This window comes from Salvelinus alpinus, chromosome 33 (assembly GCF_045679555.1).
Source record: "Salvelinus alpinus chromosome 33, SLU_Salpinus.1, whole genome shotgun sequence".
NCBI lineage: Eukaryota > Metazoa > Chordata > Actinopteri > Salmoniformes > Salmonidae > Salvelinus > Salvelinus alpinus.
This window is the reverse complement of record NC_092118.1, coordinates 15,095,287-15,121,194: the sequence shown is the minus strand read 5'-3', so window position 1 is coordinate 15,121,194 and position 25,908 is coordinate 15,095,287. Positions and strand designations below refer to the sequence as shown.

General features: G+C 45.3%; 1 protein-coding gene across 2 annotated transcripts in view; it reads right to left on the bottom strand.

Annotated features, from left to right (window-relative positions):
- The window catches only part of LOC139563065 (protein ENTREP2-like), a 97,713-nt gene that overhangs the window by 30,023 nt on the left and 41,782 nt on the right, over nt 1-25,908 (bottom strand). For both annotated transcript variants that reach the window (XM_071381335.1, XM_071381334.1), the window contains exon 2: nt 2,449-2,505. In XM_071381335.1, the coding sequence (XP_071237436.1) occupies nt 2,449-2,505 (57 nt within the window). The remainder of the gene's footprint in view (nt 1-2,448; nt 2,506-25,908) is intronic.

Here is a 25,908-nt window from a genome sequence, read left to right as displayed (position 1 = left end):
AATTACAGCACACTGCAGGCCCCACACCAATAACACTAATTACAGCACACTGCAGGCACCACACCACTAACACTAATTACAGCACACTGCAGGCACCACACCACTAACACTAATTACAGCACACTGCAGGCACCACACCACTAACACTAATTACAGCACACTGCAGGCACCACACCACTAACACTAATTACAGCACACTGCAGACACCACACATCACTAAGACTAATTACAGCACACTGCAGGCACCACACCACTAACACTAATTACAGCACACTGCAGGCACCACACATCACTAACACTAATTACAGCACACTGCAGGCCCCACACCAATAACACGAATTACAGCACACTGCAGGCACCACACAGCACTAACACTAATTACAGCACACTGCAGGCCCCACACCAATAACACGAATTACAGCACACTGCAGGCCCCACACCAATAACACGAATTACAGCACACTGCAGGCACCACACCACTAACACTAATTACAGCACACTGCAGGCACCACACCACTAACACTAATTACAGCACACTGCAGGCACCACACCACTAACACTAATTACAGCACACTGCAGGCACCACCCCACTAACACCAATTACAGCACACTGCAGACACCACACACCACTAACACCAATTACAGCACACTGCAGGCACCACACATCACTAGACTAATTACAGCACACTGCAGGCACCACACATCACTAGACTAATTAAAGCACACTGCAGGCACCACATCACCAACATACAGGCCACTGACTGGATGGATCCCTACACGTCCACACTCAGACCAAGGAAAGAGACACATCAGAAATTCAGGAAGCTTTCTCAAGCCATGCTGCTATTATGTATGAAACCAATGCTTGGCAGCACATTGCAGACTCAATGCATACATTTTACATCCCATTCACAGGTTGCCCACCAGACTAGGAGCTACTGTAAATCCACAATGAGGAGAGGCTCTGAACACAGGTTTGACTGTAGTCTAACATGACAGGCTATTAGATCCTCCTCTCCGGCTCATCTCAGAAACTCTGATAGTGATTTCTGTCATAAGCCTTCTGGAAAGAGAAATCCATTACACAGCTGAGCAACTCTGAGAAAACATTGTATGATGATTGTGTCTAACATGGCAAAAATGTCAAATTAGAGAATTATACACACGAGGAGCATGACAGTGAGAGGTTCTCTGCTCTCTGATGTCCTGAGGAGAATGGTGATGATAGTGAGGACTGAGTAGGAGTGACACTGGCCCTTTGATCATTGCTATAAGGCCCTACGACATAGCTGTTTCTGAAGACAGTGTAGTGTTTATGATACAACCCTCCGGCATTACAAACGAAGAAAAACAACCACTTAGGAGGAAGAAAAACTCATTGTAAAGATGCCTGCAGGACAAACATACCTGTCATTTCTGTGCTGCTGAAGCATTCCAGCCCATTTTGATTCCTGACACTGTGGGCGACTGTACTGACGACACAGTGGAAAGATTGTCCCTATTACAGAACTAAAGGCGATAGAAATGTCAAACAGTGTCTCGACTTCCGACGAAGTCGGGTTCCTCTGCTTGTTCGGTCGGCGGTCGGCGGTTGACGTCACCGGTCTTCTAGCCATCGCCGATCCACCTTTCATTTTCCATTTGTATTGTCTTGTTTTCCCACACACCTGGTTTACATTCCCTCATTACTTGTCGTGTATATAACCCTCTGTTCCCCCCATGTCTGTGTGTGAAATTGTTTGTTGTAAAGTGTTTGTGCACTTTGACTGGTTCGCAACGGGTTATTTTGTCCCATATTTTGTTGTTCTGGGTGCCGTTGTTTTTTTTTCATATTAAACTGCTTCGGTTTTTACCCAGTTCTGCTCTCCTGCGCCTGACTTCCCTGCAGCCAGTCACACACCCCTTACAAACAGTTCCTAGTTCAGTGTAGTCTGACCATTTCCAGGTCAGTGGTTGAGCTGAGAGTATCCTTTCTCAAAGGCATTGGAGTTGTGATCTATTTTAACAGTATTTTATCCCAGCTAGCACAAATCCAGGTCTTCTCACAGTAGATGGTCACACAGACAACACCCTCGCATGCTGTTACCCTGGGTGCCAAAACCAGCAGTGGTGGAAAAAGTACCCAATTGTCATACTTGAGTAAAAGTAAAGATTACTTAATAGAAAATGACTAAAGTGAAAGTCACCCAGTAAAATCCTACTTGAGTAAAAGTTAAAAAGTATTTGGTTTTAAATATACTTAAGTATCAAAAGTAAATGTAATTGCTAAAATATAAAGTAAAGTACAGATACCCCAAAAAACTACTTAAGTAGAACTTTAAAGTAGTTTTACTTAAGTACTTTACACCACTGAAAACCAGTTGCCCTGGAGAGGGCTTGGAGAGGGGCAAATATCCCCTCTGAGAAGGTTAGGTCAGATCAGGAAGTTAGAGTTAGACTATCACTCACCACCAGAGAGAGAGGCCTCTTCCATGACACCACTCCTATCAGTCCAGACAGCAGAACCTGAAAGAGAACAACACTATAGGTCAGTGGAAGGGAGGAAAACGCAGTACAACAGTTAGGATAACCAACATGGTCATGAACAGTCCCCGCATGTGAGAGAAAGGGGAAAGACAGACATGGGTGCTAAGTTTTTCCGTATAGGTTCACTGTGGTGTGATCATGGATTGTGATCATATCTCCTTGGTGTGAGTTGACACATCACAGTATCACAGTACATTTTTGAAACTTCATATCTGGTGTTCTATTAGCCTCCAGCATTCTGTTTCTCTACATTCTCTCTCCTTCACCCTCCTTCACCCACCATTAACCAACAACGCCCCCCCACCCACCCAGCTTCTCTCTCTCTCTCCCCCTCTCCATCCCCCTCTCTCTTACACGCTAGCCTCTCTCTCAATCCCTGAGTTCAGCAGGAAAGACGTCAGACCTAGAGGCAGCCTTTCACTACCAAGCCAAGGGCAAACCAATCCCCTTCACTGTTGTAGCCATCTTAACTTGTTTAAGTCTTTGGCTGATACTCAAAATGAGAAGAAATGACTGAAAACACACTGAACCAGGCGGTGAGAGAGCGCCTACTCCAATGCTGTCCACTCATTTCACGGCAAACACAGATTGCAAATGCTAATGTTTGTTTATGTCGCTAACTGTTTCAGACATATTTCTGTTGTTAAAACCCTTCTAACATACACTGCAGTCGTTACATAAAAACCACACACGAGTAAAACAGTTGACATTGTTTATTATTAGAGTTGAAAGTTATTCTGTATCGCCGACCTGAACTGCTTGGAGAGCGAGCTTGGGTCACATCTGCATATTCTATCATTTGAGTTTTCTATGTAGAAGGGTATTTTCCTAATATCGGTATTCTTTGAATGTGATATGTGATATTATGTCCTAATATTTTGTTACATGTATTAGGACATAATGGCCATTGTCCATATTCCTTAGTTCCAGCTCACTTTCTGCACCTGTACATAAATACCACCATTTTGCTCCTGATTCTGTCAGACTACCGAGGCTGTGCGCACGTTGACAAAACTGCCTGGGATCTAGCCTACTATCTTACTGAGCCCCAGTGGATGTACAGTAAGAACATTTGGGAGATGTTAAATTTGCACAGTGTTATTCACATTTTACCCATTTTAGATGAGGGCTGAAGATCAGTGAGACTGGCAGATCATTACTGTTTTAGATCAGGAGGATTATTTATCTTGTCCAATCAAAATGTGCTGAGTGACTCCCTGACTGCAGATTAGCAACGAGGAGAAAGTAGAACACCTTAAATGAACATAGTTGTATTGTCACGTCCTGACCATAGAGAGTCCTTATTTTCTATGGTAGAGTAGGTCAGGGCGTGACTGGGGGGTTAGTCTAGTTTATTATTTCTATGTGGGGTTCTAGGTTTGTTTTTCTATGTTGGTGATTGTGTATGATTCCCAATTAGAGGCAGCTGGTAATCGTTGTCTCTAATTGGGGATCATATTTAGGTAGCTTTTTTCCACCTGTGTTTATGGGATTTTGTTTTGAGTTAGTGCACGTAGCAAGTCTGTAATCACAGCTCGTTGTTAGTTTATTGTTTATTTGTTTTTGTCTCTGCTTAGTTTCACTTTCTAATAAATAATGTGGAACTCAACATCTGCTGTGCCTTGGTCCGATATTTATTCTAATGAACGTGACATGTATATACAGTGTGCAGGAACCAATACCTATTGTCTGCCAAAATGTACACATCTTATCACTGTAACCTACTGTCTACATAATTATGCATGTTTATGCCTACACTGTAAGATTCTTTTGTTTTGAACAGTGACAAAATCGAGGCAAGATGATTTTACATACTCAGTCATTTTAATTCTGAAATTATAATTTGATGGCATCATTAAACATATTCTGCAAGTGACATAAATATGTATCGGAAGCTTGGAGAGTGATGATAATTTCAAAGGCAGATGTCTAGCGAGATGTGAACGCTTCACTATCTATTTGCTCTCATGAATTATAGATCACGCATTCTGTTGCAACAGAGGAAGAGAGAGAGAGAGAGCATGAGAGAGAGAGAGAGAGCAAGAGGGAGGGAAGGAGGGAGGGAGAGATGGAGATAAAGGCTGTATCCCTGCAAATGCAGTCTGGTAGTAAATCTGTTCAGCAGTAAAAGCAGCCCAGGTCTGTGCCAGACAGCAGACACACAGAGATCAGCTCCTCTCTTATGCTCCTGTCTTTAGCACAGACACCTCTGGTCCAGAGCAACACTGTAACCGTCTCACACACCTGATCTCCAAACAGCCCCCGTCAACCTCTGATACCACATAAAGAACCAGGGAGCACATGAATGGATGGCTATTACCGCGGCAACACAGTTAAGTTTCACTTTTCTTTCCATAGAGCTTAGTTGTCATGGCACCCAGGGGACTCCTCCCTCTTATCTCCAAGTTTCATTCTTACATCTCAGATGGTGGAGGAGAGGAAGGACAGGCTGGCTGCATTAAGTCCTGCACCAGCCCTCTTCCAGGGGACGAAGGGAACATTCATTAGCTAACACTCTTAACTGGTGAGATATCAATGGTAGAGCAGGGAAACCACTCAGCCTTGTCACTACTCTGACAGCTGGTCATAAGGGGAAACTTCAGGAAGTTAGATGTCTGAGAGTGAAACAGCTTTGGTCCCCTGAAGGAGACAGGGAGAAGGATAGTCAGGTAGGCTTTAGGGGCTAGTGGAGCTGCTAAACCTTGGGCTGAGGCTGGCTGGAGCAGAGGCTGTAGCTATGGTTGTCTCTGTCTGAGAGGTGATATGGAGAGGGCTGCCTGTGATAGCTTTGTGTCAATCACGCAGGGATTTCTCTCTCTCTGCTGCACTGGGAAAAGGATTAAGACACTTTACCACTGTAGTCACTGAGGCCTGGCCACCTATTCAGCTCAACTCACCAGTTTTGGAAAAGCTCCCCTTCTTTTAATTCTGCCCTGCTGCAATTTATACCATTTATTTGTGTTCAAAATGGGACACCCAAATAAGCTAATCAATTAATCTCATTCTCAACTGACTGTTATCAACACAAACCAACGTATTCTCTAAAAGGAGCAAATTAACCATGAAATACCCACATCTAATCTCATTAGCTACACAGTATCAGGGCCATCGATTCCTGCATCCTACCATTAAAGGTTTCTGTATTGAGATGGCTTCCAATCAGACTCCAATCAGACTCCTGTTGTTTAGTGTTGCCTATCATCAGGAGAGAATAGCCTCTCTCTTCTCTCTCTCCCACATCTGGCTGCACTACATGGTCCCTACAGTGGAAGCTTACCATCCAGAGATATATACGACAACCACCTTAACCACACAAAACAAAGCACAGCATTTACACATAGCCACCAACAGACACACTGGCTACACTCATGACCATCAACTGAGCCAACAACTCTGGCGTGTAGAACACATACATATGCACACCAAAACAAAATGGCTACTGAAATGGGATGAAAGAGGGGTCTAAACTTTCCAAGCAACTCATCACAGGTTGTGCCACACAGAGACATGAAAGAATGTACTGCACTCTGAATGTACACACACACACACACACACACACACACACACACACACACACAGCATAACAACCCTGACATCCTGAACAGTACACATCGTGATCAATCGTAAGCTTTCCACAACACAAGTATCTGATATCGCAACAATGTATTTTATTTGCAGTCCACCAACTGAACAGGAAAGTTAAACTATGCTTTTCAGAAGACAAAACCCAATAAGCCCTCCTAGATCCCTTGGTCGGAATGTCATTGACCCCAAAGCCCTCTCTCCTGTCTGACTGCCAGGCCACATTCCAGTCCGGAGCGTTTATGTACACTGCAGCCTGTACACACTCTTACACACCTACACACCCATACACACTCCTACACACTCCTACTCCTACACACTCCAATAGCTGGCTGCGGAAAGTCCACTGCCAGGATGGAGGCTGGAGTTGCTTTGATCTCATGGATATAGAGAGCTTACGCCCCAATCTAAATTGACCAGAATGAGCACTTTAATCCCAATTCAGAGATGAGCTCAGACGACACAAATTCGGTACACTTTTAACCGTTTCTCAGGGCATTATGTTGGCCATAAAAAAGAAACATGGTTTCCATCTCAAATTCACACACACAAGAGTCAGGATCTGAGAGGAGAGCATTCAGTGAGGCTGTAAAATGGAGCATGACATCACCAGGAGATGGAGGAGGTTAACATTAATAAGCACATTGAAGATGAATTCTACCATCACAGTGTACCTTTAGTCTGTTGACAGCATGAGCAGTTCTGTTCTGACCTTCAGAAGTCCTTCTCTGCTGATGTTTAATGAATGAGGGTGAGAGGTGTGTGTTCTCGCTCGAACCCCTCTCGCTGTCCTCCATCCTTCTCTAGTGCCTCTTGAGAATACGACAAGAACATTAGTGCTGCTATCTACGTAAACTACAGCCCTGAACAGCTCTCTCAACCCTTTGTCCAGGGAGGCTTCTACTTTTTACTGAGACTGCATGTCTATGTGATGGGGAATGGGACAGTCCAAGACAAAAGAAAAGCTATTGGAAATGGAGCTTTAATACAGGGGTTCCCAAACTTTTTTACTCAGGCCCCCCTTACAGCCTTGGGGAACATCCACACTGCACGCGCCCAAGCCATGTCTATTTCTATGGGCACAAGCACTGTTCACACCCCTTGTGTTGGTGGAGAGAACGTTTAGCAGGTTTAAAGCTCATTTTCTTGCAATTCTATACATTTTGCCATGTCTAATGTGTATTCGTGTGATATTTGAGTGACTCAAACATGACAACAAAATCTATGGGCTAAAAAACCTAGCTAAACAACGTTAACTGACATGGGCTAGTTGATCAGGACATTTCTGACACGTTATAAATAGCTCTCTAAGGTATGAAATGACTGACAGGACAAGAGGAAAACTGATGATGCACTACCCAATTTAGAAATTGCACCTTGTAGGCTGTTCAAACAGAAAATGATTAATTCATTCAAGGTTTATAGAAACTTCAGTCAGGAAAACAGTAGTCCAAACCCCATGTCTCTACAATATATGCTTAAAAAGTCATCAACGATTTACTCTCAGAATTTAGTATGTTTAGAGTGAATGGAATGTCATCACGGCCATGATCAAAAAGTGGTCATTGCTCAATAGAACTCTGTGGCGCTGCTCCGCAGCAGAACGGCGCTAACTTCGAAACTCAACTGGCACGCTAACTAGTGGCTGCAGGTTCGTGAGCGAATTATTTTTGTAAATGAAATTCGCTGAATACAAAACTAAATAGGGTCTAAATATATATTAATTTACAAAGCTAAAAGACTCAATTTCAATATCCACTCTATGCGTAGACAACCTGTTCCTGTTTTCAATGAGTCTTTCCCTTTAAATCGCCATAGAAACAGCCCTCTCAACGTAGATTCATCGCGGTTATAGGCAATGAAAGCCAAGGATCTGGAGGTGAAAATGACGACGGTATCAGGTTGATTTGGATTGGTCCAACCAGCGGAAACACCTCAAAGTTGTACCACCTCACAACACCAAATATGGAAGCGATACATCCAAGAGCGGTGCAGTCTAAACTAGCAACAGTCACAGCAAATTAACATTCTTATTTTATCAACACTGTCAAGTACAAGTATATTAAGGTTATAATATTGTAGAAAACAATCGAATGATTTATTCTATGTAATTTATAATGACATAAGGCAAAGAAAACAACGTTTTGACATTAACTTCGTAGCACCCTCTTGAACTGCCCCATTTTTCTCTACATTCTACAGCATTGAGTGAACGCCCTACACCTTGTGCACTCTACTATCAAAACTTTCAAGAGTAAGTTGAAAGTCAGGACTGAGTTCCTTTTTTATATATCTATACAGGACCAGTCAAAAGTTTGGACACACCTACTCATTCAAGGGTTTTTCTTTATTTTTACTATTTTCTATATTGTAGACATAAAACTATGAAATAACACACATGGAATCATGTAGTAAGCAAAAAAGTGTTAAACAAATCAAAATATATTTGAGATTCTTCAAAGTAGCCACCCTTTGCCTTGATGACAGCTTAAGACACTCTTGGCATTCTCTCAACCAGCTTCATGAGGAATGCTTTTTCAACAGTCTTGAAGGAGTTCCCACATATGCTGAGCACTTGTTGGCTGCTTTTCCTTCACTCTGCAGTCCAACTCATCCCAAACCATCTCAATTGGGTTGAGGTCGGGGGATTGTGGAGGCCAGGTCACCTGATGCAGCACTCCATCACGCTCCTTCTTGGTCAAATAGCCCTTACACAGCCTGGAGGTGTGTTGGGTCATTGTCCTGTTAAAAAACAAAAATAGTCTCACTAAGCGCAAACCAGATGGGGTGGCGTATCGCTGCAGAATGCTGTGGCAGCCATTCTGGTTAAGTGTGCCTTGAATTCTAAATAAATCACCAACAGTGTCACAAGCAAAGCACCTCCACACCTCTCCTCCTCCATGCTTCACGGTGAGAACCACACATCCAGAAATCTTTCGTTCACCTACTCTGCGTCTCATAAAGACACGGCGGTTGGAATCAAAAATCTCACATTTGTACTCATCAGACCAAAGGACAGATTTCTACCGTTCTAATGTCCATTGCTCGTGTTTCTTGGCCCAAGCAAGTCTCTTCTTATTATTGGTGTCCTTTAGTAGTGGTTTCTTAGCAGCAATTCGACCATGAAGGCCTGATTCACTGAACAGTTGATGTTGAGATGTGTCTGTTATTGAACTCTGTGAAGCATTTATTTGGGCTGCAATCTGAGGTGCAGTTAACTCTAATGAACTTATCCTCTGCAGCAGAGGTAACTCTGGGGCTTCCTTTCCTGTGGCGATCCTCAAGAGAGACAGTTTCATCATAGCCCTTGATGGTTTTTGCGACTGCACTTGAAGAAATTTACATTTTCCGTGTTGACTGACCATGTCTTAAAGTAATAATGGACTGTCATTTCTCTTTGCTTATTTGAGCTGTTCTTGCCATAACATGGACTTGGTCTTTTACAAAATAGGGCTATCTTCTGTATACCACCCCTACCTTGTCACAACACAAATGATTGGCTCAAACGCATTAAGAAGGAAATAAATTCCACAATTTAACTTTTAACAAGGCACACCTGTTAATTGAAATGCATTCCAGGTGACTACCTCATGAAGCTGGTTGAGAGAATGCCAAGAGTGTGCAAAGCTGTCAACAAGGCAAAGGGTGGCTGCTTTGAAAAATCTAAAATCTAAAACATATTTTGATTTGTTTAACACTTTTTTGGTTACCACATGATTCCATATGTGTTATTTCATAGTGTTGATGTCTTCACTATTATTCTACATTGTAGAAAATAGTAAACATAAAGAAAAACCCTGGAATGAGTAGGTGTGACTAAACGTTTGACTGGTACTGTATATATACAGTGGGGAGAACAAGTATTTGATACACTGCCGATTTTGCAGGTTTTCCTACTTACAAAGCATGTAGAGGTCTGTAATTTTTATCATAGGTACACTTCAACTGTGAGAGACGGAATCTAAAACAAAAATCCAGAAAATCACATTGTATGATTTTTAAGTAATTAATTTGCATTTTATTGCAAGACATAAGTATTTGATCACCTTCCAACCAGTAAGAATTCCGGCTCTCACAGACCTGTTAGTTTTTCTTTAAGAAGCCCTCCTGTTCTCCACTCATTACCTGTATTAACTGCACCTGTTTGAACTCGTTACCTGTATAAAAGACACCTGTCCACACACTCAATCAAACAGACTCCAACCTCTCCACAATGGCCAAGACCAGAGAGCTGTGTAAGGACATCAGGGATACAATTGTAGACCTGCACAAGGCTGGGATGGGCTACAGGACAATAGGCAAGCAGCTTGGTGAGAAGGCAACAACTGTTGGCGCAATTATTAGAAAATGGAAGAAGTTCAAGATGACGGTCAATCATCCTCGGTCTGGGGCTCCATGCAAGATCTCACCTCGTGGGGCATCAATGATCATGAGGAAGGTGAGGGATCAGCCCAGAACTACACGGCAGGACCTGGTCAATGACCTGAAGAGAGCTGGGACCACAGTCTCAAAGAAAACCATTAGTAACACACTATGCCGTCATGGATTAAAATACTGCAGCGCACGCAAGGTCCCCCTGCTCAAGCCAGGGCATGTCCAGGCCCGTCTGAAGTTTGCCAATGACCATCTGGATGATCCAGAGGAAGAATGGGAGAAGGTCATGTGGTCTGATGAGACAAAAATTGAGCTTTTTGGTCTAAACTCCACTCGACGTGTTTGGAGGAAGAAGAAGGATGAGTACAACCCCAAGAACACCATCCCAACCGTGAAGCGTGGAGGTGGAAACATAATTCTTTGGGGATGCTTTTCTGCAAAGGGGACAGGACGACTGCACCGTATTGAGGGGAGGATGGATGGGGCCATGTATCGCGAGATCTTGGCCAACGACCTCCTTCCCTCAGTAAGAGCATTGAAGATGGGTCGTGGCTGGGTCTTCCAGCATGACAACGACCCGAAACACACAGCCAGGGAAACTAAGGAGTGGCTCCGTAAGAAGCATCTCAAGGTCCTGGAGTGGCCTAGCCAGTCTCCAGACATGAACCCAATAGAAAATCTTTGGAGGGAGCTGAAAGTCCGTATTGCCCAGCGACAGCCCCGAAACCTGAAGGATCTGGAGAAGGTCTGTATGGAGGAGTGGGACAAAATCCCTGCTGCAGTGTGTGCAAACCTGGTCAAGAACTCCAGGAAACGTATGATCTCTGTAATTGCAAACAAAGGTTTCTGTACCAAATATTAAGTTCTGCTTTTCTGATGTATCAAATACTTATGTCATGCAATAAAATGCAAATTAATTACTTAAAAATCATACAATGTGATTTTCTGGATTTTTGTTTTAGATTCCGTGTCTCACAGTTGAAGTGTACCTATGATAAATATTACAGACCTCTACATGCTTTGTAAGTAGGAAAACCTGCAAAATCGGCAGTGTATCAAATACTTGTTCTCCCCACTGTATATACAGTATATATATATACACCCCTACATACTCCTATATATCTACACACTCCTCTACACCTACACACCCCTACACACCTACACACCCCTACACACCTACACACCCCTACACCCTCCACATGTTCTTTACATTGCAGGACTCTGGACCCTCTTAAAGAGCTAACCTCACAGCAGTGAAAGCTCTACTGTCATCCCCCAGCCCAGAGCCCACTACTATTAATGATGTGTTCTCCCAGGCTTTCCCATTAGTACTGTTATGATAACTGACCCTGAGCTGACTGTGGGAGGTGGAATAAGGGGGGGGGGGGGGGCAGTGATTACAGCACCCTATACCCCCAGGCATCAGTGGAGAACAGGGATAATCACAAGGAGCATGCCCCCTGCAGTCACTGGCCTATCCCAGAGGTCACTGCTCTCTCTCTGTCACACAGAGATAGGCATGGTGTTGATGAGGCTGTAATGATGGAACTGTGGATGGGGACAGCAGGGGTAGGGATGGAGAGGGCTGTTGGAATGCTGTAGGTCCTGTGGTTATGGTTTACAGCATAACAACATAAGAGTGGACATTATCAAGCCCCCCCCCTCCCCCGACTGTCCACGCTCCCTGCGCCTCACATAATGCCCTGCCCCCATTCAGCATTGGGGCCACTCACTGTGAACGGGGCTCAGTCAATCCCACTAAAACAAGGCAGACGACAATGATAAACCATGTCATCTGCAATCACCTGCATGATAATGACACACTGGCTACCAGTGGAGGATGGTTGTTTTCTACAATAAAGCCTCCACAGTGCTGGTAAACATCACACAGAGCAGCGTGCATCATGGATTCTATGTTTCTAACGGCTTTTATTTGATCTCATTCATTCATGCAAGACCCCCTGCCCCCATCAAAGCACACATTACTCTGAGTGAAGGTCTTAAAATCTGGGCATTTCACAGACATCAGGCCACCAAGACCAATGGGAAGAAGGGACTAACCGACAGACAGCCAGGTTTCCTAGGCAACCACCCGCCGGCCACTTGCCAAGATCTATAATGATTTTCCATCAACCTCAAAGCTGTGGGGGGGTGCACAAAATCTCACTCACGTCCAATGTGATGCAAGCGCCCAAACTCATCAGAGAGAGAGAGACACACACACACACACACACACACACACACACACACACACACACACACACACACACACACACACACACACACACACACACACACACACACACACACACACATCACAGCCCTGTTACAGATTCCATACACAGCTATCACATTCAGGATGTAATGAGGCAATAGTATTTTGTATTGCTTCCACACCTATTAGAGTGTGATAAGGTGATTCTGGAACTGCTTTGTGACATGATATGTCGCAGGGGGAAAGTGAGATGCATGTGAATGATCTCCTCCCAGTGTGAAGCTTACTGAGAGTCTCACACCACCTGTGGTTGAGCTGTCCATCTGGAGCGAGTGGAGGTTGGTATTATGATGCTCCCTGACCTCTGACCCCTGTGTTATGATGTTCTGTTCCATCAAGACAGATTGCACTCCGTGTTATTGTCTTTGTCATCTGTTAAATCATGTTTTTCTGCTGATTACGTCATCAGGTAAAGTGCTGCTCTCTCTGATTGTTCACACTACTCTTACTGCCTTCTGGGTCACCTGGTAAGTCCAAGGTCACTGGTCCAGCCCTGGGCAGCATGGTGGACAGCAGGTGGTCTAGAGTGGTGGACTGGATGACAGGAGTGTGGGCTCCTGTCCAATAGAAACCTGCTGCTTGAAAAGGAGGCCATGCCAGCACGGTGAAGACGTAGCAGTAGGACTCTCCTGGGTTATCAGATCATATACCAGTATGATGTTCTTTACTACCTCTACCTCCTACCTCCTCCTGAGACTGTCATATTCAATAGTCATGTGTTTAGCTACTGAGCTCTAGTGGCTGGGGCTTCCTGGCTAAGTGTTTTTCCTCTCACCTACAAGGCAAAACCCTGGTTATACAAGGTCGATCAGGGCTCTCGAACCCTGTTCCTGGAAAGCTACCCTCCTGTAGGTTTTCAATCCAACCCCAGTTGTAACCGACCTGATTCATCTTATCAACCAGCTAATTATGAGAATCAGGTGGGCTAGATTGGAATCAGGTAGGCTAGATTGGAATCAGGTGGGCTAGATTGGAATCAGGTAGGCTAGATTGGAATCAGGTGGGCTAGATTGGAATCAGGTAGGCTAGATTGGAATCAGGTGGGCTAGATTGGAATCAGGTGGGCTAGATTGGGGTTGAAGCGAACCTACAGGACGGTATCTTTCCAGGAACAGAGCCCTGCAGTAGATACTGTGTTTTCATAATCTACCATCATACAAGCTCAGCATATATTCAACACAAACTGATATTCTTTCCATCTAACATTCAGTTTCCATCTAACATTCAGTTTCCATCTAACATTCAGTTTCCATCTAACATTCAGTTTCCTGGCAACACACAGGCGTTGAAGAGCTTGCTGCCTTACTGCCTCTTCTACTGTAACAGTTCATCCACTCTCCCCTCATATATCTTTGGCTAGGAAAAAGCTTACTAAAAACATTCCCTTCCTTGCCAAACTGTCATTCAGCATTTGTGTATGTGTGTGCGTGCGTGCATTTATGTGTGTGTGCGTTTTTGTGTGTGTGTGTAAATCCTGTACAGAGTAGCTGCAGAGCCTACGTATATCCAGGGCTGAATTGGATGTGTCAGGAGAAACTCACCGCCCCGCCTTAATTAAATGGAGCAGTCTCATAATTAAATGGATGTCTAAGCGAGGCCTGCTTTAAAAGGGGTGACACTCTTGATGTCTACTGCCTCTTTGTGTGATCAGTGGAGAGCTCACAGCCAGGGATGAGGCTGGAGTTGCTTTCATGTCCTGAAGGTGGAGAGCTTACACTCCTATCTAGTCAATCAGAATGAGCACTTTAATCCCAATTCAGAGATGAGCTCAGATGACACAATTTTGAGCAAACATTGGTACACTTTTAACCGTTTCTCAGGGCATTTTGTTGGCCATAAAAAAGAAACATGGTTTCCATCTCAAATTCACACACACAAGAGTCAGGATCTGAGAGGAGAACATTCAGTGAGTCTGTAAAATGGAGCATGACATCACCAGGAGATTGAGGAGGTTAACATTAATAAGCACATTGAAGGTGAATTCTACCATCACAGTGAACCTTTAGTCTGATGACAGCATGAGCAGTTCTGTTCTGACCTTCAGAAGTCCTTCTCTGCTGATGTTTAATGAATGAGGGTGAGAGGTGTGTGTTCTCGCTCGAACCCCTCTCGCTGTCCTCCATCCTTCTCTAGTGCCTCTTGAGAATACGACAAGAACATTAGTGCTGCTATCTACGTAAACTACAGCCCTGAACAGCTCTCTCAACCCTTTGTCCAGGGAGGCTTCTACTTTTTACTGAGACTGCATGTATATGTGATGGGGAATGGGACAGTCCAAGACAAAAGAAAAGCTATAGACAATGGTGCTCTAAAAGATAGCTTGGCAGAGCTTGGTTTACCCCTCTTCCTTCTACTACAAGAATTCACATTTTCTGTCTGTCTGTCTGTCTGTCTGTCTGTCTGTCTGTCTGTCTGTCTGTCTGTCTGTCTGTCTGTCTGTCTGTCTGTCTGTCTGTCTGTCTCTTTCGCTCTTTCTCTCTCCATTTCTCCCCTCCCCCTCCCCCAGCCCCTTCCCATATTCCTCCACTTTAGGCACCTTGTCGTCATTGCCATGGAAACAGGGGGACAACAGTAGGTTGTCAAGCAATGCCTGGGGGCTGGGCATCTCAGTCTCTCTGCCCCACTCATCCTTAATTCGTCTTATCCCTCTTCTTCCTTTCTCTCTCTCTGTCGTTTACTCACATATCAAATCATTCTCTCCGTCCACCAATTCCTGCTGAATCAACTCCAACAGAGAAGCGATTGGTGATCAAATTAAGAAGTTAGTCTGCTTTTGTCTAATTGCAAAAATACTTAATTGTGGAAACTACCAGTCAGTATTAACCAGTGGTAGCCTAAATAGATTTCCTTGGAGCGTTTTATACATACAGTTAATGAAGATCTAAACAAAAAGCTCCTGAATTCAGAAATATTCCTTTAGAAATCCTGTATGTCTAAAATCTTCTCGGATCATGCACTGACGAGTGTGATGATGATATTGTCATCGTCAACATCATCATCCTCATCATCATCAGCAGCCGTATCATCATCAGCATCATCATCACAAAACCAGGCTTAGTTGACCACTTTGTGAAAAAGGCTAACGTTACAATCGAATTCTCATCACCACAACGGGAACAAACAAACAATCAATCCCACAACATCATCACCATCATCTGTGTCCAGCAGCCATCCACCTGCATGTCACTGACCTGCCGCATGACATTACTGCTGATGTCTCTGGCCTGGCCTACAGACATCACAGACAGCACAGGCAACAGACAGACAGCACAGGGAGCACTGCTCTAGTCTGTCCTTGTTGATAATTGCAGGCCAGGAGAAAGGTAGATTGCATTAGATAGGGGATGTCCATTGGCACTTGCAATTACTCCCATGATCTCTCTGTCTCTTCTTTCCCAAGATCAAAACTACTCCGTGGCCAGGACTGTTAGAGGAGCCTGTCATGTCAGCCACAGAATTAAATCTGGACCTGAGAGATGTCTCATTTGAACAGGGCCTTGCTTTGATGTGGGGGAGGATATGTGGAGTTCGTCAAAAAAGGCCACTACTGTTTTCCATTCAATTATCCAACAGCCTCTGTGCTTTAGAACTCTGCATACAACAGAAGATTTTGTAGAGCAGACTAGATGTAAATGTCCTATTAAATAAAACACATGGAGGAAGAACAAACAAACAGCTATGGAACTGGACCAATCACCTGATTCGTCATAAACAAGATCACAGAGAGAGTGTATGAATGTACAGTTAGTAAATGGTGAGGATAATCTATACTGAAGGAAAATAGAAACACAACGTGCAAAGTGTTGGTCCCATGAATCATGAGCTGAAATAAAAGATCCCAGAAGTTTTCCATACGCACAAAAAAACTATTTCTCTCAAATTTCTTGCACAAATTTGTTCACGTCTTTCTTACTGAGCTTTTCTCTTTGACAAGATAATCCATCCACATGACAGGCGTGGCATATCAAGAAGCTGATTAAACAGCATGGTCATTACACAGGTGCACCTTGTGCTGGGGACAGTAAAAGGCCACTTTAAAAACCTAAAAGCTAGCATTCTATAGACAAGATGTGGTGTGTGTGACTGGAGATAGAGAGAGCCTGGAAGAGTTAAGAACAATACCTCATTGTCTCTAAGTAAAAGACCATCCTGTATAGATAACCAAGGTGGCTTATGGGAAGGTTAGAAGTGACTGACTAAGCAATCTTGGCATCAGCTATATAAAAACTGTGCATCGTCTGTAAAGGCTCTCAGCCTAACAGTCAGTCAAGACTGGTGGGCTGACGGTCTCATTATTGCAATAATTAATCGATATTAAATAAAGATGATTGTTTGAGGAAATGACCAAGACCAAGTCTCTCTCAGGACTCAATTTCCACGACACTCTCTCATCCCAGGACCTATACAGTACCACACGCCCTTCACCGCCCAAAGTGGAGGTGGAGGACGGGCAGCGTTTGATTAAAATGATGGGTTAGCCAAGTTGGACCAAAACACCAGGAATCAATCCCTAAATAATACCCCTTGCTATCTGAGCCAAGAGGGCTTTCTTCCTCTCTCTGCTCTTCCTCTGATGAAACACCATCTCGATTAATCCTTCATTACTCTGTTTGCAACCAAGTACGACGTGACACAGCAGAAAGCCAGGGTGGAAATACAGTGTTTTTGCTCAGCATGAACACACACACACACTCACATTTTTTTATTCATTCAACAAACATCCTTAAAAGAATAGGACCCAGTAATTTACAGAGAAGTGGCTGACTGATGGCTTCAAGACGCAATTAGCAGTGAACAGCCAAGCCGAGCCATCATCATCTACCATAATTGAATGACTGTATCCATCCGCTCTCACAAAGTCTGGATTGATCTATCTGAATCACTAACCTGCGGAAACAACGCAACAATGTGCTGTCCATGATTATTACCTTCTAGCATGTGCTAACATAATGGATTGCAGTAAAAAAAGGGGACATATCTTCACAAAACCTGAGCAGTTTATTTCAGACTTTCTCATCACAGATGGAACACATCTAACGAATGGCATCCAGAGGCGCGGAGATGAAAGCCAGTCAAGTCACTGAGTTATTCTGTCACAGAGCCCAATCAATTCCTCATGGTAGACCTAACCACATAACACAAGAGACACACAGAGCCGCTGTGTTCCTCTGTAGACACACACACACACACAAACACACACAGGCCCAGTGGTTAGGAGGGCTGATCTGTCAGTGAGTGGGGTAATGTTCTCACTTACACATCACCCCCCACAATGGGCAGTAGCTGAGAAGATGGGACAGGCCCCGTGAAGAGGAGATTAGAGGGAAAGCGACAGGCGGCAGCACCCACAGGGCACACCAGGCCTGCTGTTGTTCTGTTCTTCTCCTTTCATCTCCTCTCCTTTCCTCTCCTTTCTTCTACCTCTCCCTCCCTCTCTCCTTCACCCACAGGACACAGCCAGGCCTGCTGTTGTTCTGTTCTGTTCCCCTCTTCTCCTCTACCTCTCCCTCACTCCTTCATGTCCTCACACACACTGTGGACACTAGGGCACTACCTCTCCCTCACTCCTTCATGTCCTCACACACACTGTGGACACTAGGGCACTACCTCTCCCTCACTCCTTCATGTCCTCACACACACTGTGGGCACTAGGGCACTACCTCTCCCTCACTCCTTCATGTCCTCACACACACTGTGGACACTAGGGCACTACCTCTCCCGCCCATCACAGTAGCTCAGCATGCACAGCAGAGCAGGTACACTGAACTACCTGAAGCACAGGAGAAGGATTCTGGAGTTCCAAATTAAGCAGCAGCAGCTGAAAAGATGAGCTCCTACAAATATTGAAATTTAAATGTTTTTTTTAGAGTAAAGTACATCGAAAAAAAATCAAAAGAAAACTGCAAACTGAATAGGAGACCAAACAAGCAGCAAACAAAGAAGAAAGGCTTTTGAAAAAGTAACAATTTTTCATAAAATTATACCGTTTTCTTAGCTAGCTAAGTTGTTTACCTGTTGCTAGGCAGTTGCTAGGGACATTCCTGAAAGAAGCTAGCTAGCTAACAAGGAGTGTCTAGTTGGCAGAAGAGAAGAAGGGACAAAGAAGGGACAAAGTGGGACAAAATAAGGACAGAAGAAAAGGGAAAGGGGACATTAAGGTGAAGCAGTCCTCTAAAGACACAAAAGACAATAATACAAGAAACAACACTTCTATTGCCTCTCCCTCTACGATACGCACTTCCGGTTTGGTTTGGAGCGAGTAGTTGCATTCCGCTTTGCTCCACAGGTAGTATTACAGGTAGTATTACATTTCATTTCATTACAGTACAACAGTTTGATTTGTTTGATCTTAGCTGGCTACATAGCCGTCTTTGTATCCAAGATAATTGTGTAGTCTAGAGTAATTGTCGAGGTTACCTAGCCAGTTAGAGGTTACCTAGCCAGCTACACTTTCAAACAAAGTCAACAACGCAGCCACTGCTAGCTAGCCTATTTCACCAGCCAGCAGTACTATATCATTTTAGTCAATAAGATTTTTTGCAACGTAAGCTTAACTTTCTGAACATTCGAGACGTGTAGTCCACTTGTCATTCCAATCTCCTTTGCATTAGCGTAGCCTCTTCTGTAGCCTGTCAACTATGTGTCTGTCTATCCCTGTTCTCTCCTCTCTGCACAGACCATACAAACGCTTCACACCGCGTGGCCGCTGCTACTCTAACCTGGTGGTCCCAGCGCGCACGACCCACGTGGAGTTCCAGGTCTCAGGCAGCCTCTGGAACTGCCGATCTGCGGCCAACAAGGCAGAGTTCATCTCAGCCTATGCTTCCCTCCAGTCCCTCGACTTCTTGGCACTGACGGAAACATGGATTACCACTGATAACACTGCTACTCCTACTGCTCTCTCCTCGTCTGCCCACGTGTTCTCGCACACCCCGAGAGCTTCTGGTCAGCGGGGTGGTGGCACTGGGATCCTCATCTCTCCCAAGTGGACATTCTCTCTTTCTCCCCTGACCCATCTGTCTATCGCCTCCTTTGAATTCCATGCTGTCACAGTTACCAGCCCTTTCAAGCTTAACATCCTTATCATTTATCGCCCTCCAGGTTCCCTTGGAGAGTTCATCAATGAGCTTGACGCCCTGATAAGTTCCTTTCCTGAGGATGGCTCACCTCTCACAGTTCTGGGTGACTTTAACCTCCCCACGTCTACCTTTGACTCATTCCTCTCTGCCTCCTTCTTTCCACTCCTCTCCTCTTTTGACCTCACCCTCTCACCTTCCCCCCCTACTCACAAGGCAGGCAATACGCTTGACCTCATCTTTACTAGATGCTGTTCTTCCACTAATCTCATTGCAACTCCCCTCCAAGTCTCCGACCACTACCTTGTATCCTTTTCCCTCTCGCTCTCATCCAACACTTCCCACACTGCCCCTACTCGGATGGTATCGCGCCGTCCCAACCTTCGCTCTCTCTCCCCCGCTACTCTCTCCTCTTCCATCCTATCATCTCTTCCCTCTGCTCAAACCTACTCCAACCTATCTCCTGATTCTGCCTCCTCAACCCTCCTCTCCTCCCTTTCTGCATCGTTTGACTCTCTATGTCCCCTATCCTCCAGGCCGGCTCGGTCCTCCCCTCCTGCTCCGTGGCTCGACGACTCATTGCGAGCTCACAGAACAGGGCTCCGGGCAGCCGAGCGGAAATGGAGGAAAACTCGCCTCCCTGCGGACCTGGCATCCTTTCACTCCCTCCTCTCTACATTCTCCTCTTCTGTCTCTGCTGCTAAAGCCAATTTCTACCACTCTAAATTCCAAGCATCTGCCTCTAACCCTAGGAAGCTCTTTGCCACCTTCTCCTCCCTCCTGAATCCTCCTCCCCCTCCTCCCCCCTCCTCCCTCTCTGCTGATGACTTTGTCAACCATTTTGAAAAGAAGGTTGACGACATCCGATCCTCGTTTGCTAAGTCAAACGACACCGCTGGTTCTGCTCACACTGCCCTACCCTGTGCTTTGACCTCTTTCTCCCCTTTCTCTCCAGATGAAATCTCGCGTCTTGTGACGGCCGGCCGCCCAACAACCTGCCCGCTTGACCCTATCCCCTCCTCTCTTCTCCAGACCATTTCCGGAGACCTTCTCCCTTACCTCACCTCGCTCATCAACTCATCCTTGACCGCTGGCTACGTCCCTTCCGTCTTCAAGAGAGCGAGAGTTGCACCCCTTCTGAAAAAACCTACACTCGATCCCTCCGATGTCAACAACTACAGACCAGTATCCCTTCTTTCTTTTCTCTCCAAAACTCTTGAACGTGCCGTCCTTGGCCAGCTCTCCTGCTATCTCTCTCAGAATGACCTTCTTGATCCAAATCAGTCAGGTTTCAAGACTAGTCATTCAACTGAGACTGCTCTTCTCTGTGTCACGGAGGCGCTCCGCACTGCTAAAGCTAACTCTCTCTCCTCTGCTCTCATCCTTCTAGACCTATCGGCTGCCTTTGATACTGTGAACCATCAGATCCTCCTCTCCACCCTCTCCGAGCTGGGCATCTCCGGCGCGGCCCACGCTTGGATTGCGTCCTACCTGACAGGTCGCTCCTACCAGGTGGCGTGGCGAGAATCTGTCTCCGCACCACGTGCTCTCACCACTGGTGTCCCCCAGGGCTCTGTTCTAGGCCCTCTCCTATTCTCGCTATACACCAAGTCACTTGGCTCTGTCATATCCTCACATGGTCTCTCCTATCATTGCTATGCAGACGACACACAATTAATCTTCTCCTTTCCCCCCTCTGATAACCAGGTGGTGAATCGCATCTCTGCATGTCTGGCAGACATATCAGTGTGGATGACGGATCACCACCTCAAGCTGAACCTCGGCAAGACGGAGCTGCTCTTCCTCCCGGGGAAGGACTGCCCGTTCCATGATCTCGCCATCACGGTTGACAACTCCATTGTGTCCTCCTCCCAGAGTGCTAAGAACCTTGGCGTGATCCTGGACAACACCCTGTCGTTCTCAACTAACATCAAGGCGGTGACCCGTTCCTGTAGGTTCATGCTCTACAACATTCGCAGAGTACGACCCTGCCTCACGCAGGAAGCGGCGCAGGTCCTAATCCAGGCACTTGTCATCTCCCGTCTGGATTACTGCAACTCGCTGTTGGCTGGGCTCCCTGCCTGTGCCATTAAACCCCTACAACTCATCCAGAACGCCGCAGCCCGTCTGGTGTTCAACTTTCCCAAGTTCTCTCACGTCACCCCGCTCCTCCGCTCTCTCCACTGGCTTCCAGTTGAAGCTCGCATCCGCTACAAGACCATGGTGCTTGCCTACGGAGCTGTGAGGGGAACGGCACCCCCGTACCTTCAGGCTCTGATCAGGCCCTACACCCAAACAAGGGCACTGCGTTCATCCACCTCTGGCCTGCTCGCCTCCCTACCTCTGAGGAAGTACAGTTCCCGCTCAGCCCAGTCAAAACTGTTCGCTGCTCTGGCACCCCAATGGTGGAACAAACTCCCTCACGACGCCAGGTCAGCGGAGTCAATCACCACCTTCCGGAGACACCTGAAACCCCACCTCTTTAAGGAATACCTAGGATAGGATAAAGTAATCCTTCTAAACCCCCCCCCTTAAAAGAGTTAGATGCACTATTGTAAAGTGGTTGTTCCACTGGATATCATAAGGTGAATGCACCAATTTGTAAGTCGCTCTGGATAAGAGCGTCTGCTAAATGACTTAGATGTAATGTAAATGTAAGGAGAAGCAGTGGAGGAGAAAGTGATTTCATTTGTTTACAGAATCCAACAATTGGGTTGTTTGAGCTCTGGATGGGGTAGTCTAGTCAGGCAGAGATGCAGGAAGGTTACCAAAGTGAAAAGTGGTACAGAATAAGACACAACAGGAAGCAGTGCTGGATGTGCGTTGTAGAGAGGACATAGGTCTATGGTAGGTAGGTACCCATGCAGATCTATTACTGCAGGTATTCTGTTAAACACTGTTGCGGTGAGCCCCTCCTAGGGAGTTGGTTTTAAGAGCCTCTCGTTGTTGCAGAGAGTTGAGCAGCAATTTGAACAGAGCCGTTTCCCTGGTGTTTTGACTGTAAAATTGCGGCTTTACCGAGAGCCAAGTAGTATAATGCTACTGCTGTGGGTAAAGGATCAAGTTTATGAGGTGGAACAGAGTTCTCCCAGCCCCATTTACAACCCACATACCTTTATAGTCTACTGTGTTTATGATAAATGTCAACATGTTTGTGTGTGAGAGTACATGTGCTGATAGAAAGGGACGATTCTATTCAGGAAGCTACTAAAGAGCGTAACTATCACATAATGCTATCAGTAAGTTCAACTAAAGTTAAGATTACACGCCCCTTCAAAAGCTATTTCCATAAAGGGACAAATTGACTGGTTTCTTTTAAGGTCTTGCACCCAGAGTGCATTCTGTACGTACATAATCTTTGTATGGCCCCTGTTTGCACCTATGTAGTTGGCATGGGGCACACAGAGTTGTTACCAGTGGAGCAGAATGGCTCCAGGTGCCTCAGGAAGGTGTTAACATTCAGTATCATGTGACTAACACACACACACGCCGCTGTGAATGTAAAGAAATGGTAAATGTATGCAGATTACAAGGTTTAAAACTGCTATACTGTACACTGTACCATAGACATGTTTGTTGCCACAGGGCAGGTCAACTACAAGGTTATTGAAATATTGCAAACCGTAGTGGGGAAACCTACCCATAATGTACATATCATGTACATTTGTTAGAAACAAACTAGCTTATGATCTGTAACAAGCTAGAAAATACCATGCCTGTCGTGATCAAATGTAACCATTGACATTTGAAGATGAATGAAAATCATTGATTATGTTGGTGATTAATTCACATGGTTCCAAATTGAGGAGGAGCATGTGCAGTAGACTTGAGGTATGCTGTAAAATCATTTAAAAAAAATCATAAATCACTGATACTGCTGTCCAATTTCTATAGTGGCAGAGAAGCAAACCTACACTTAAAAGATTGTTTTGGTCAAATGTCTGCCTCTGTGGTGTTGCTTGGTGTGTGGGAATTTCAGAAACATTTTGGTTTTGGTTTTAGGGTTCTCTTTTAACTTCGGGAATCCCAAGCCACATACGATGTCTCTAGTTATTTCACTGAGGCTACTGCTGCTATCGCTTTACTCTGGTTAACCAATGAATAGAGTGAATTCTAAAATGTAAACTGACAGTAATGTAATCTCATTTGGATCCCCTGAAGCGTCCGGTAAACACTCCGCTGAACAGAACAGAACAACACCTCACCTCACAGACTGAGCCTCTGTCTAAACTAGCTACTATCTCTCTGAGGTCTCAAACTACTATCTCTCTGAGGTCTCAAACTACTATCTCTCTGAGGTCTCAAACTACTATCTCTCTGAGGTCTCAAACTACTATCTCTCTGAGCCTCAGGCCGCACAAGGGACTTATATTGAGACTGGAGAAACTGAAAAATAAGATTCTCTTGGTTTTTCACTGTGTCAATTGAGGAGAATAACAGGAAAGGAGCGATCACCCCTGTTATTAACGGTGGCCTTATATAACATCCTTCAAAATGATCATAAACTCACTAATGACCCCTTTTGGCCTGTGGTGTGCTTCCTTGTCAACATATGTATTATTTCATTACTGACCACGCTCCAGACAGAACCCTAAACAGCAATGTGACCTAGCGCAGAAGAGGCCACTAATGTATCTACGGCAAAGGCTCCCACAGCCACGCTAATTACAGTTTATTATAATTATAGGTAGTGTTCCTAAAAGCAGGGCTGCTGTGTTAGAGACAGACAGCAGGGATTCTGTCCTTCCTGAGTGTATATCACTATCCACAAGCAAAGCCATTCACCAGAATCGCCAATTAAGGCCTAAGTGGTGGGCTGGGCTAAACTACAGAGATATTTTTCACAAACATAAAGTTATAAGCACATTCCTTGCCACACACAAATCTTAACAAACAAACTAAATTAATTGTATGAGTTTGTGTCCCTGTGTGTGCGTTAGTGTGTGTCCCCCTGTGTGTCCCTGTGTGTGTTAGTGTGTCTGTCCCTATGTGTGTGTCCCTGTGTGTCCTTGTGTGTCCCTGTGTGTGCGTTAATGTGTGTGTCCCTGTGTATCTCTGTGTGTGCTTTAGTGTGTGTGTCCCTGTGTGTCCCTGTGTGTGCGTTAGTGTGTGTTTCCCTGTGTGTGCTTTAGTGTGTGTGTCCCTGTGTGTGCTTTAGTGTGTGTGTGTGTCTGTGTGTCCCTGTGTGTGCGTTAGTGTGTGTCCCCCTGTGTGTCCCTGTGTGTGTTAGTGTGTCTGTCCCTATGTGTGTGTCCCTGTGTGTCCTTGTGTGTCCCTGTGTGTGCGTTAATGTGTGTGTCCCTGTGTATCTCTGTGTGTGCTTTAGTGTGTGTGTCCCTGTGTGTCCCTGTGTGTGCGTTAGTGTGTGTGTCCCTGTGTGTGCTTTAGTGTGTGTGTCCCTGTGTGTCCTTTAGTGTGTGTGTGTGTCTGTGTGTCCCTGTGTGTGCTTTAGTGTGTGTGTGTGTGTGTGTGTGCCTGTGTGTCCCTGTGTGTGCATTAGTGTGTGTGTGTGTGTGTCTGTGTGTGTGTGTTAGTGTGTGTGTGTGTCTGTGTGTCCCTGTGTGTGCTTTAGTGTGTGTGTGTCTGTGTGTTCCTGTGTGTGTTTGTCCCTGTGTGTTCCTGTGTGTGCGTTAGTGTGTGTCCCTGTGTGTGTGTTAGTGTGTGTGTCCCTGTGTGTTCCTGTGTGTGCGTTAGTGTGTGTCCCTGTGTGTCCCTGTGTGTGTGTTAGTGTGTGTGTCCCTGTGTGTGCTTTAGTGTGTGTGTGTGTCTGTGTGTCCCTGTGTGTGCTTTAGTGTGTGTGTGTGTGTGTGCCTGTGTGTCCCTGTGTGTGCATTAGTGTGTGTGTGTGTGTGTCTGTGTGTGTGTGTTAGTGTGTGTGTGTGTCTGTGTGTCCCTGTGTGTGCTTTAGTGTGTGTGTGTCTGTGTGTTCCTGTGTGTGTTTGTCCCTGTGTGTTCCTGTGTGTGCGTTAGTGTGTGTCCCTGTGTGTGTGTTAGTGTGTGTGTCCCTGTGTGTTCCTGTGTGTGCGTTAGTGTGTGTCCCTGTGTGTCCCTGTGTGTGTGTTAGTGTGTGTGTCC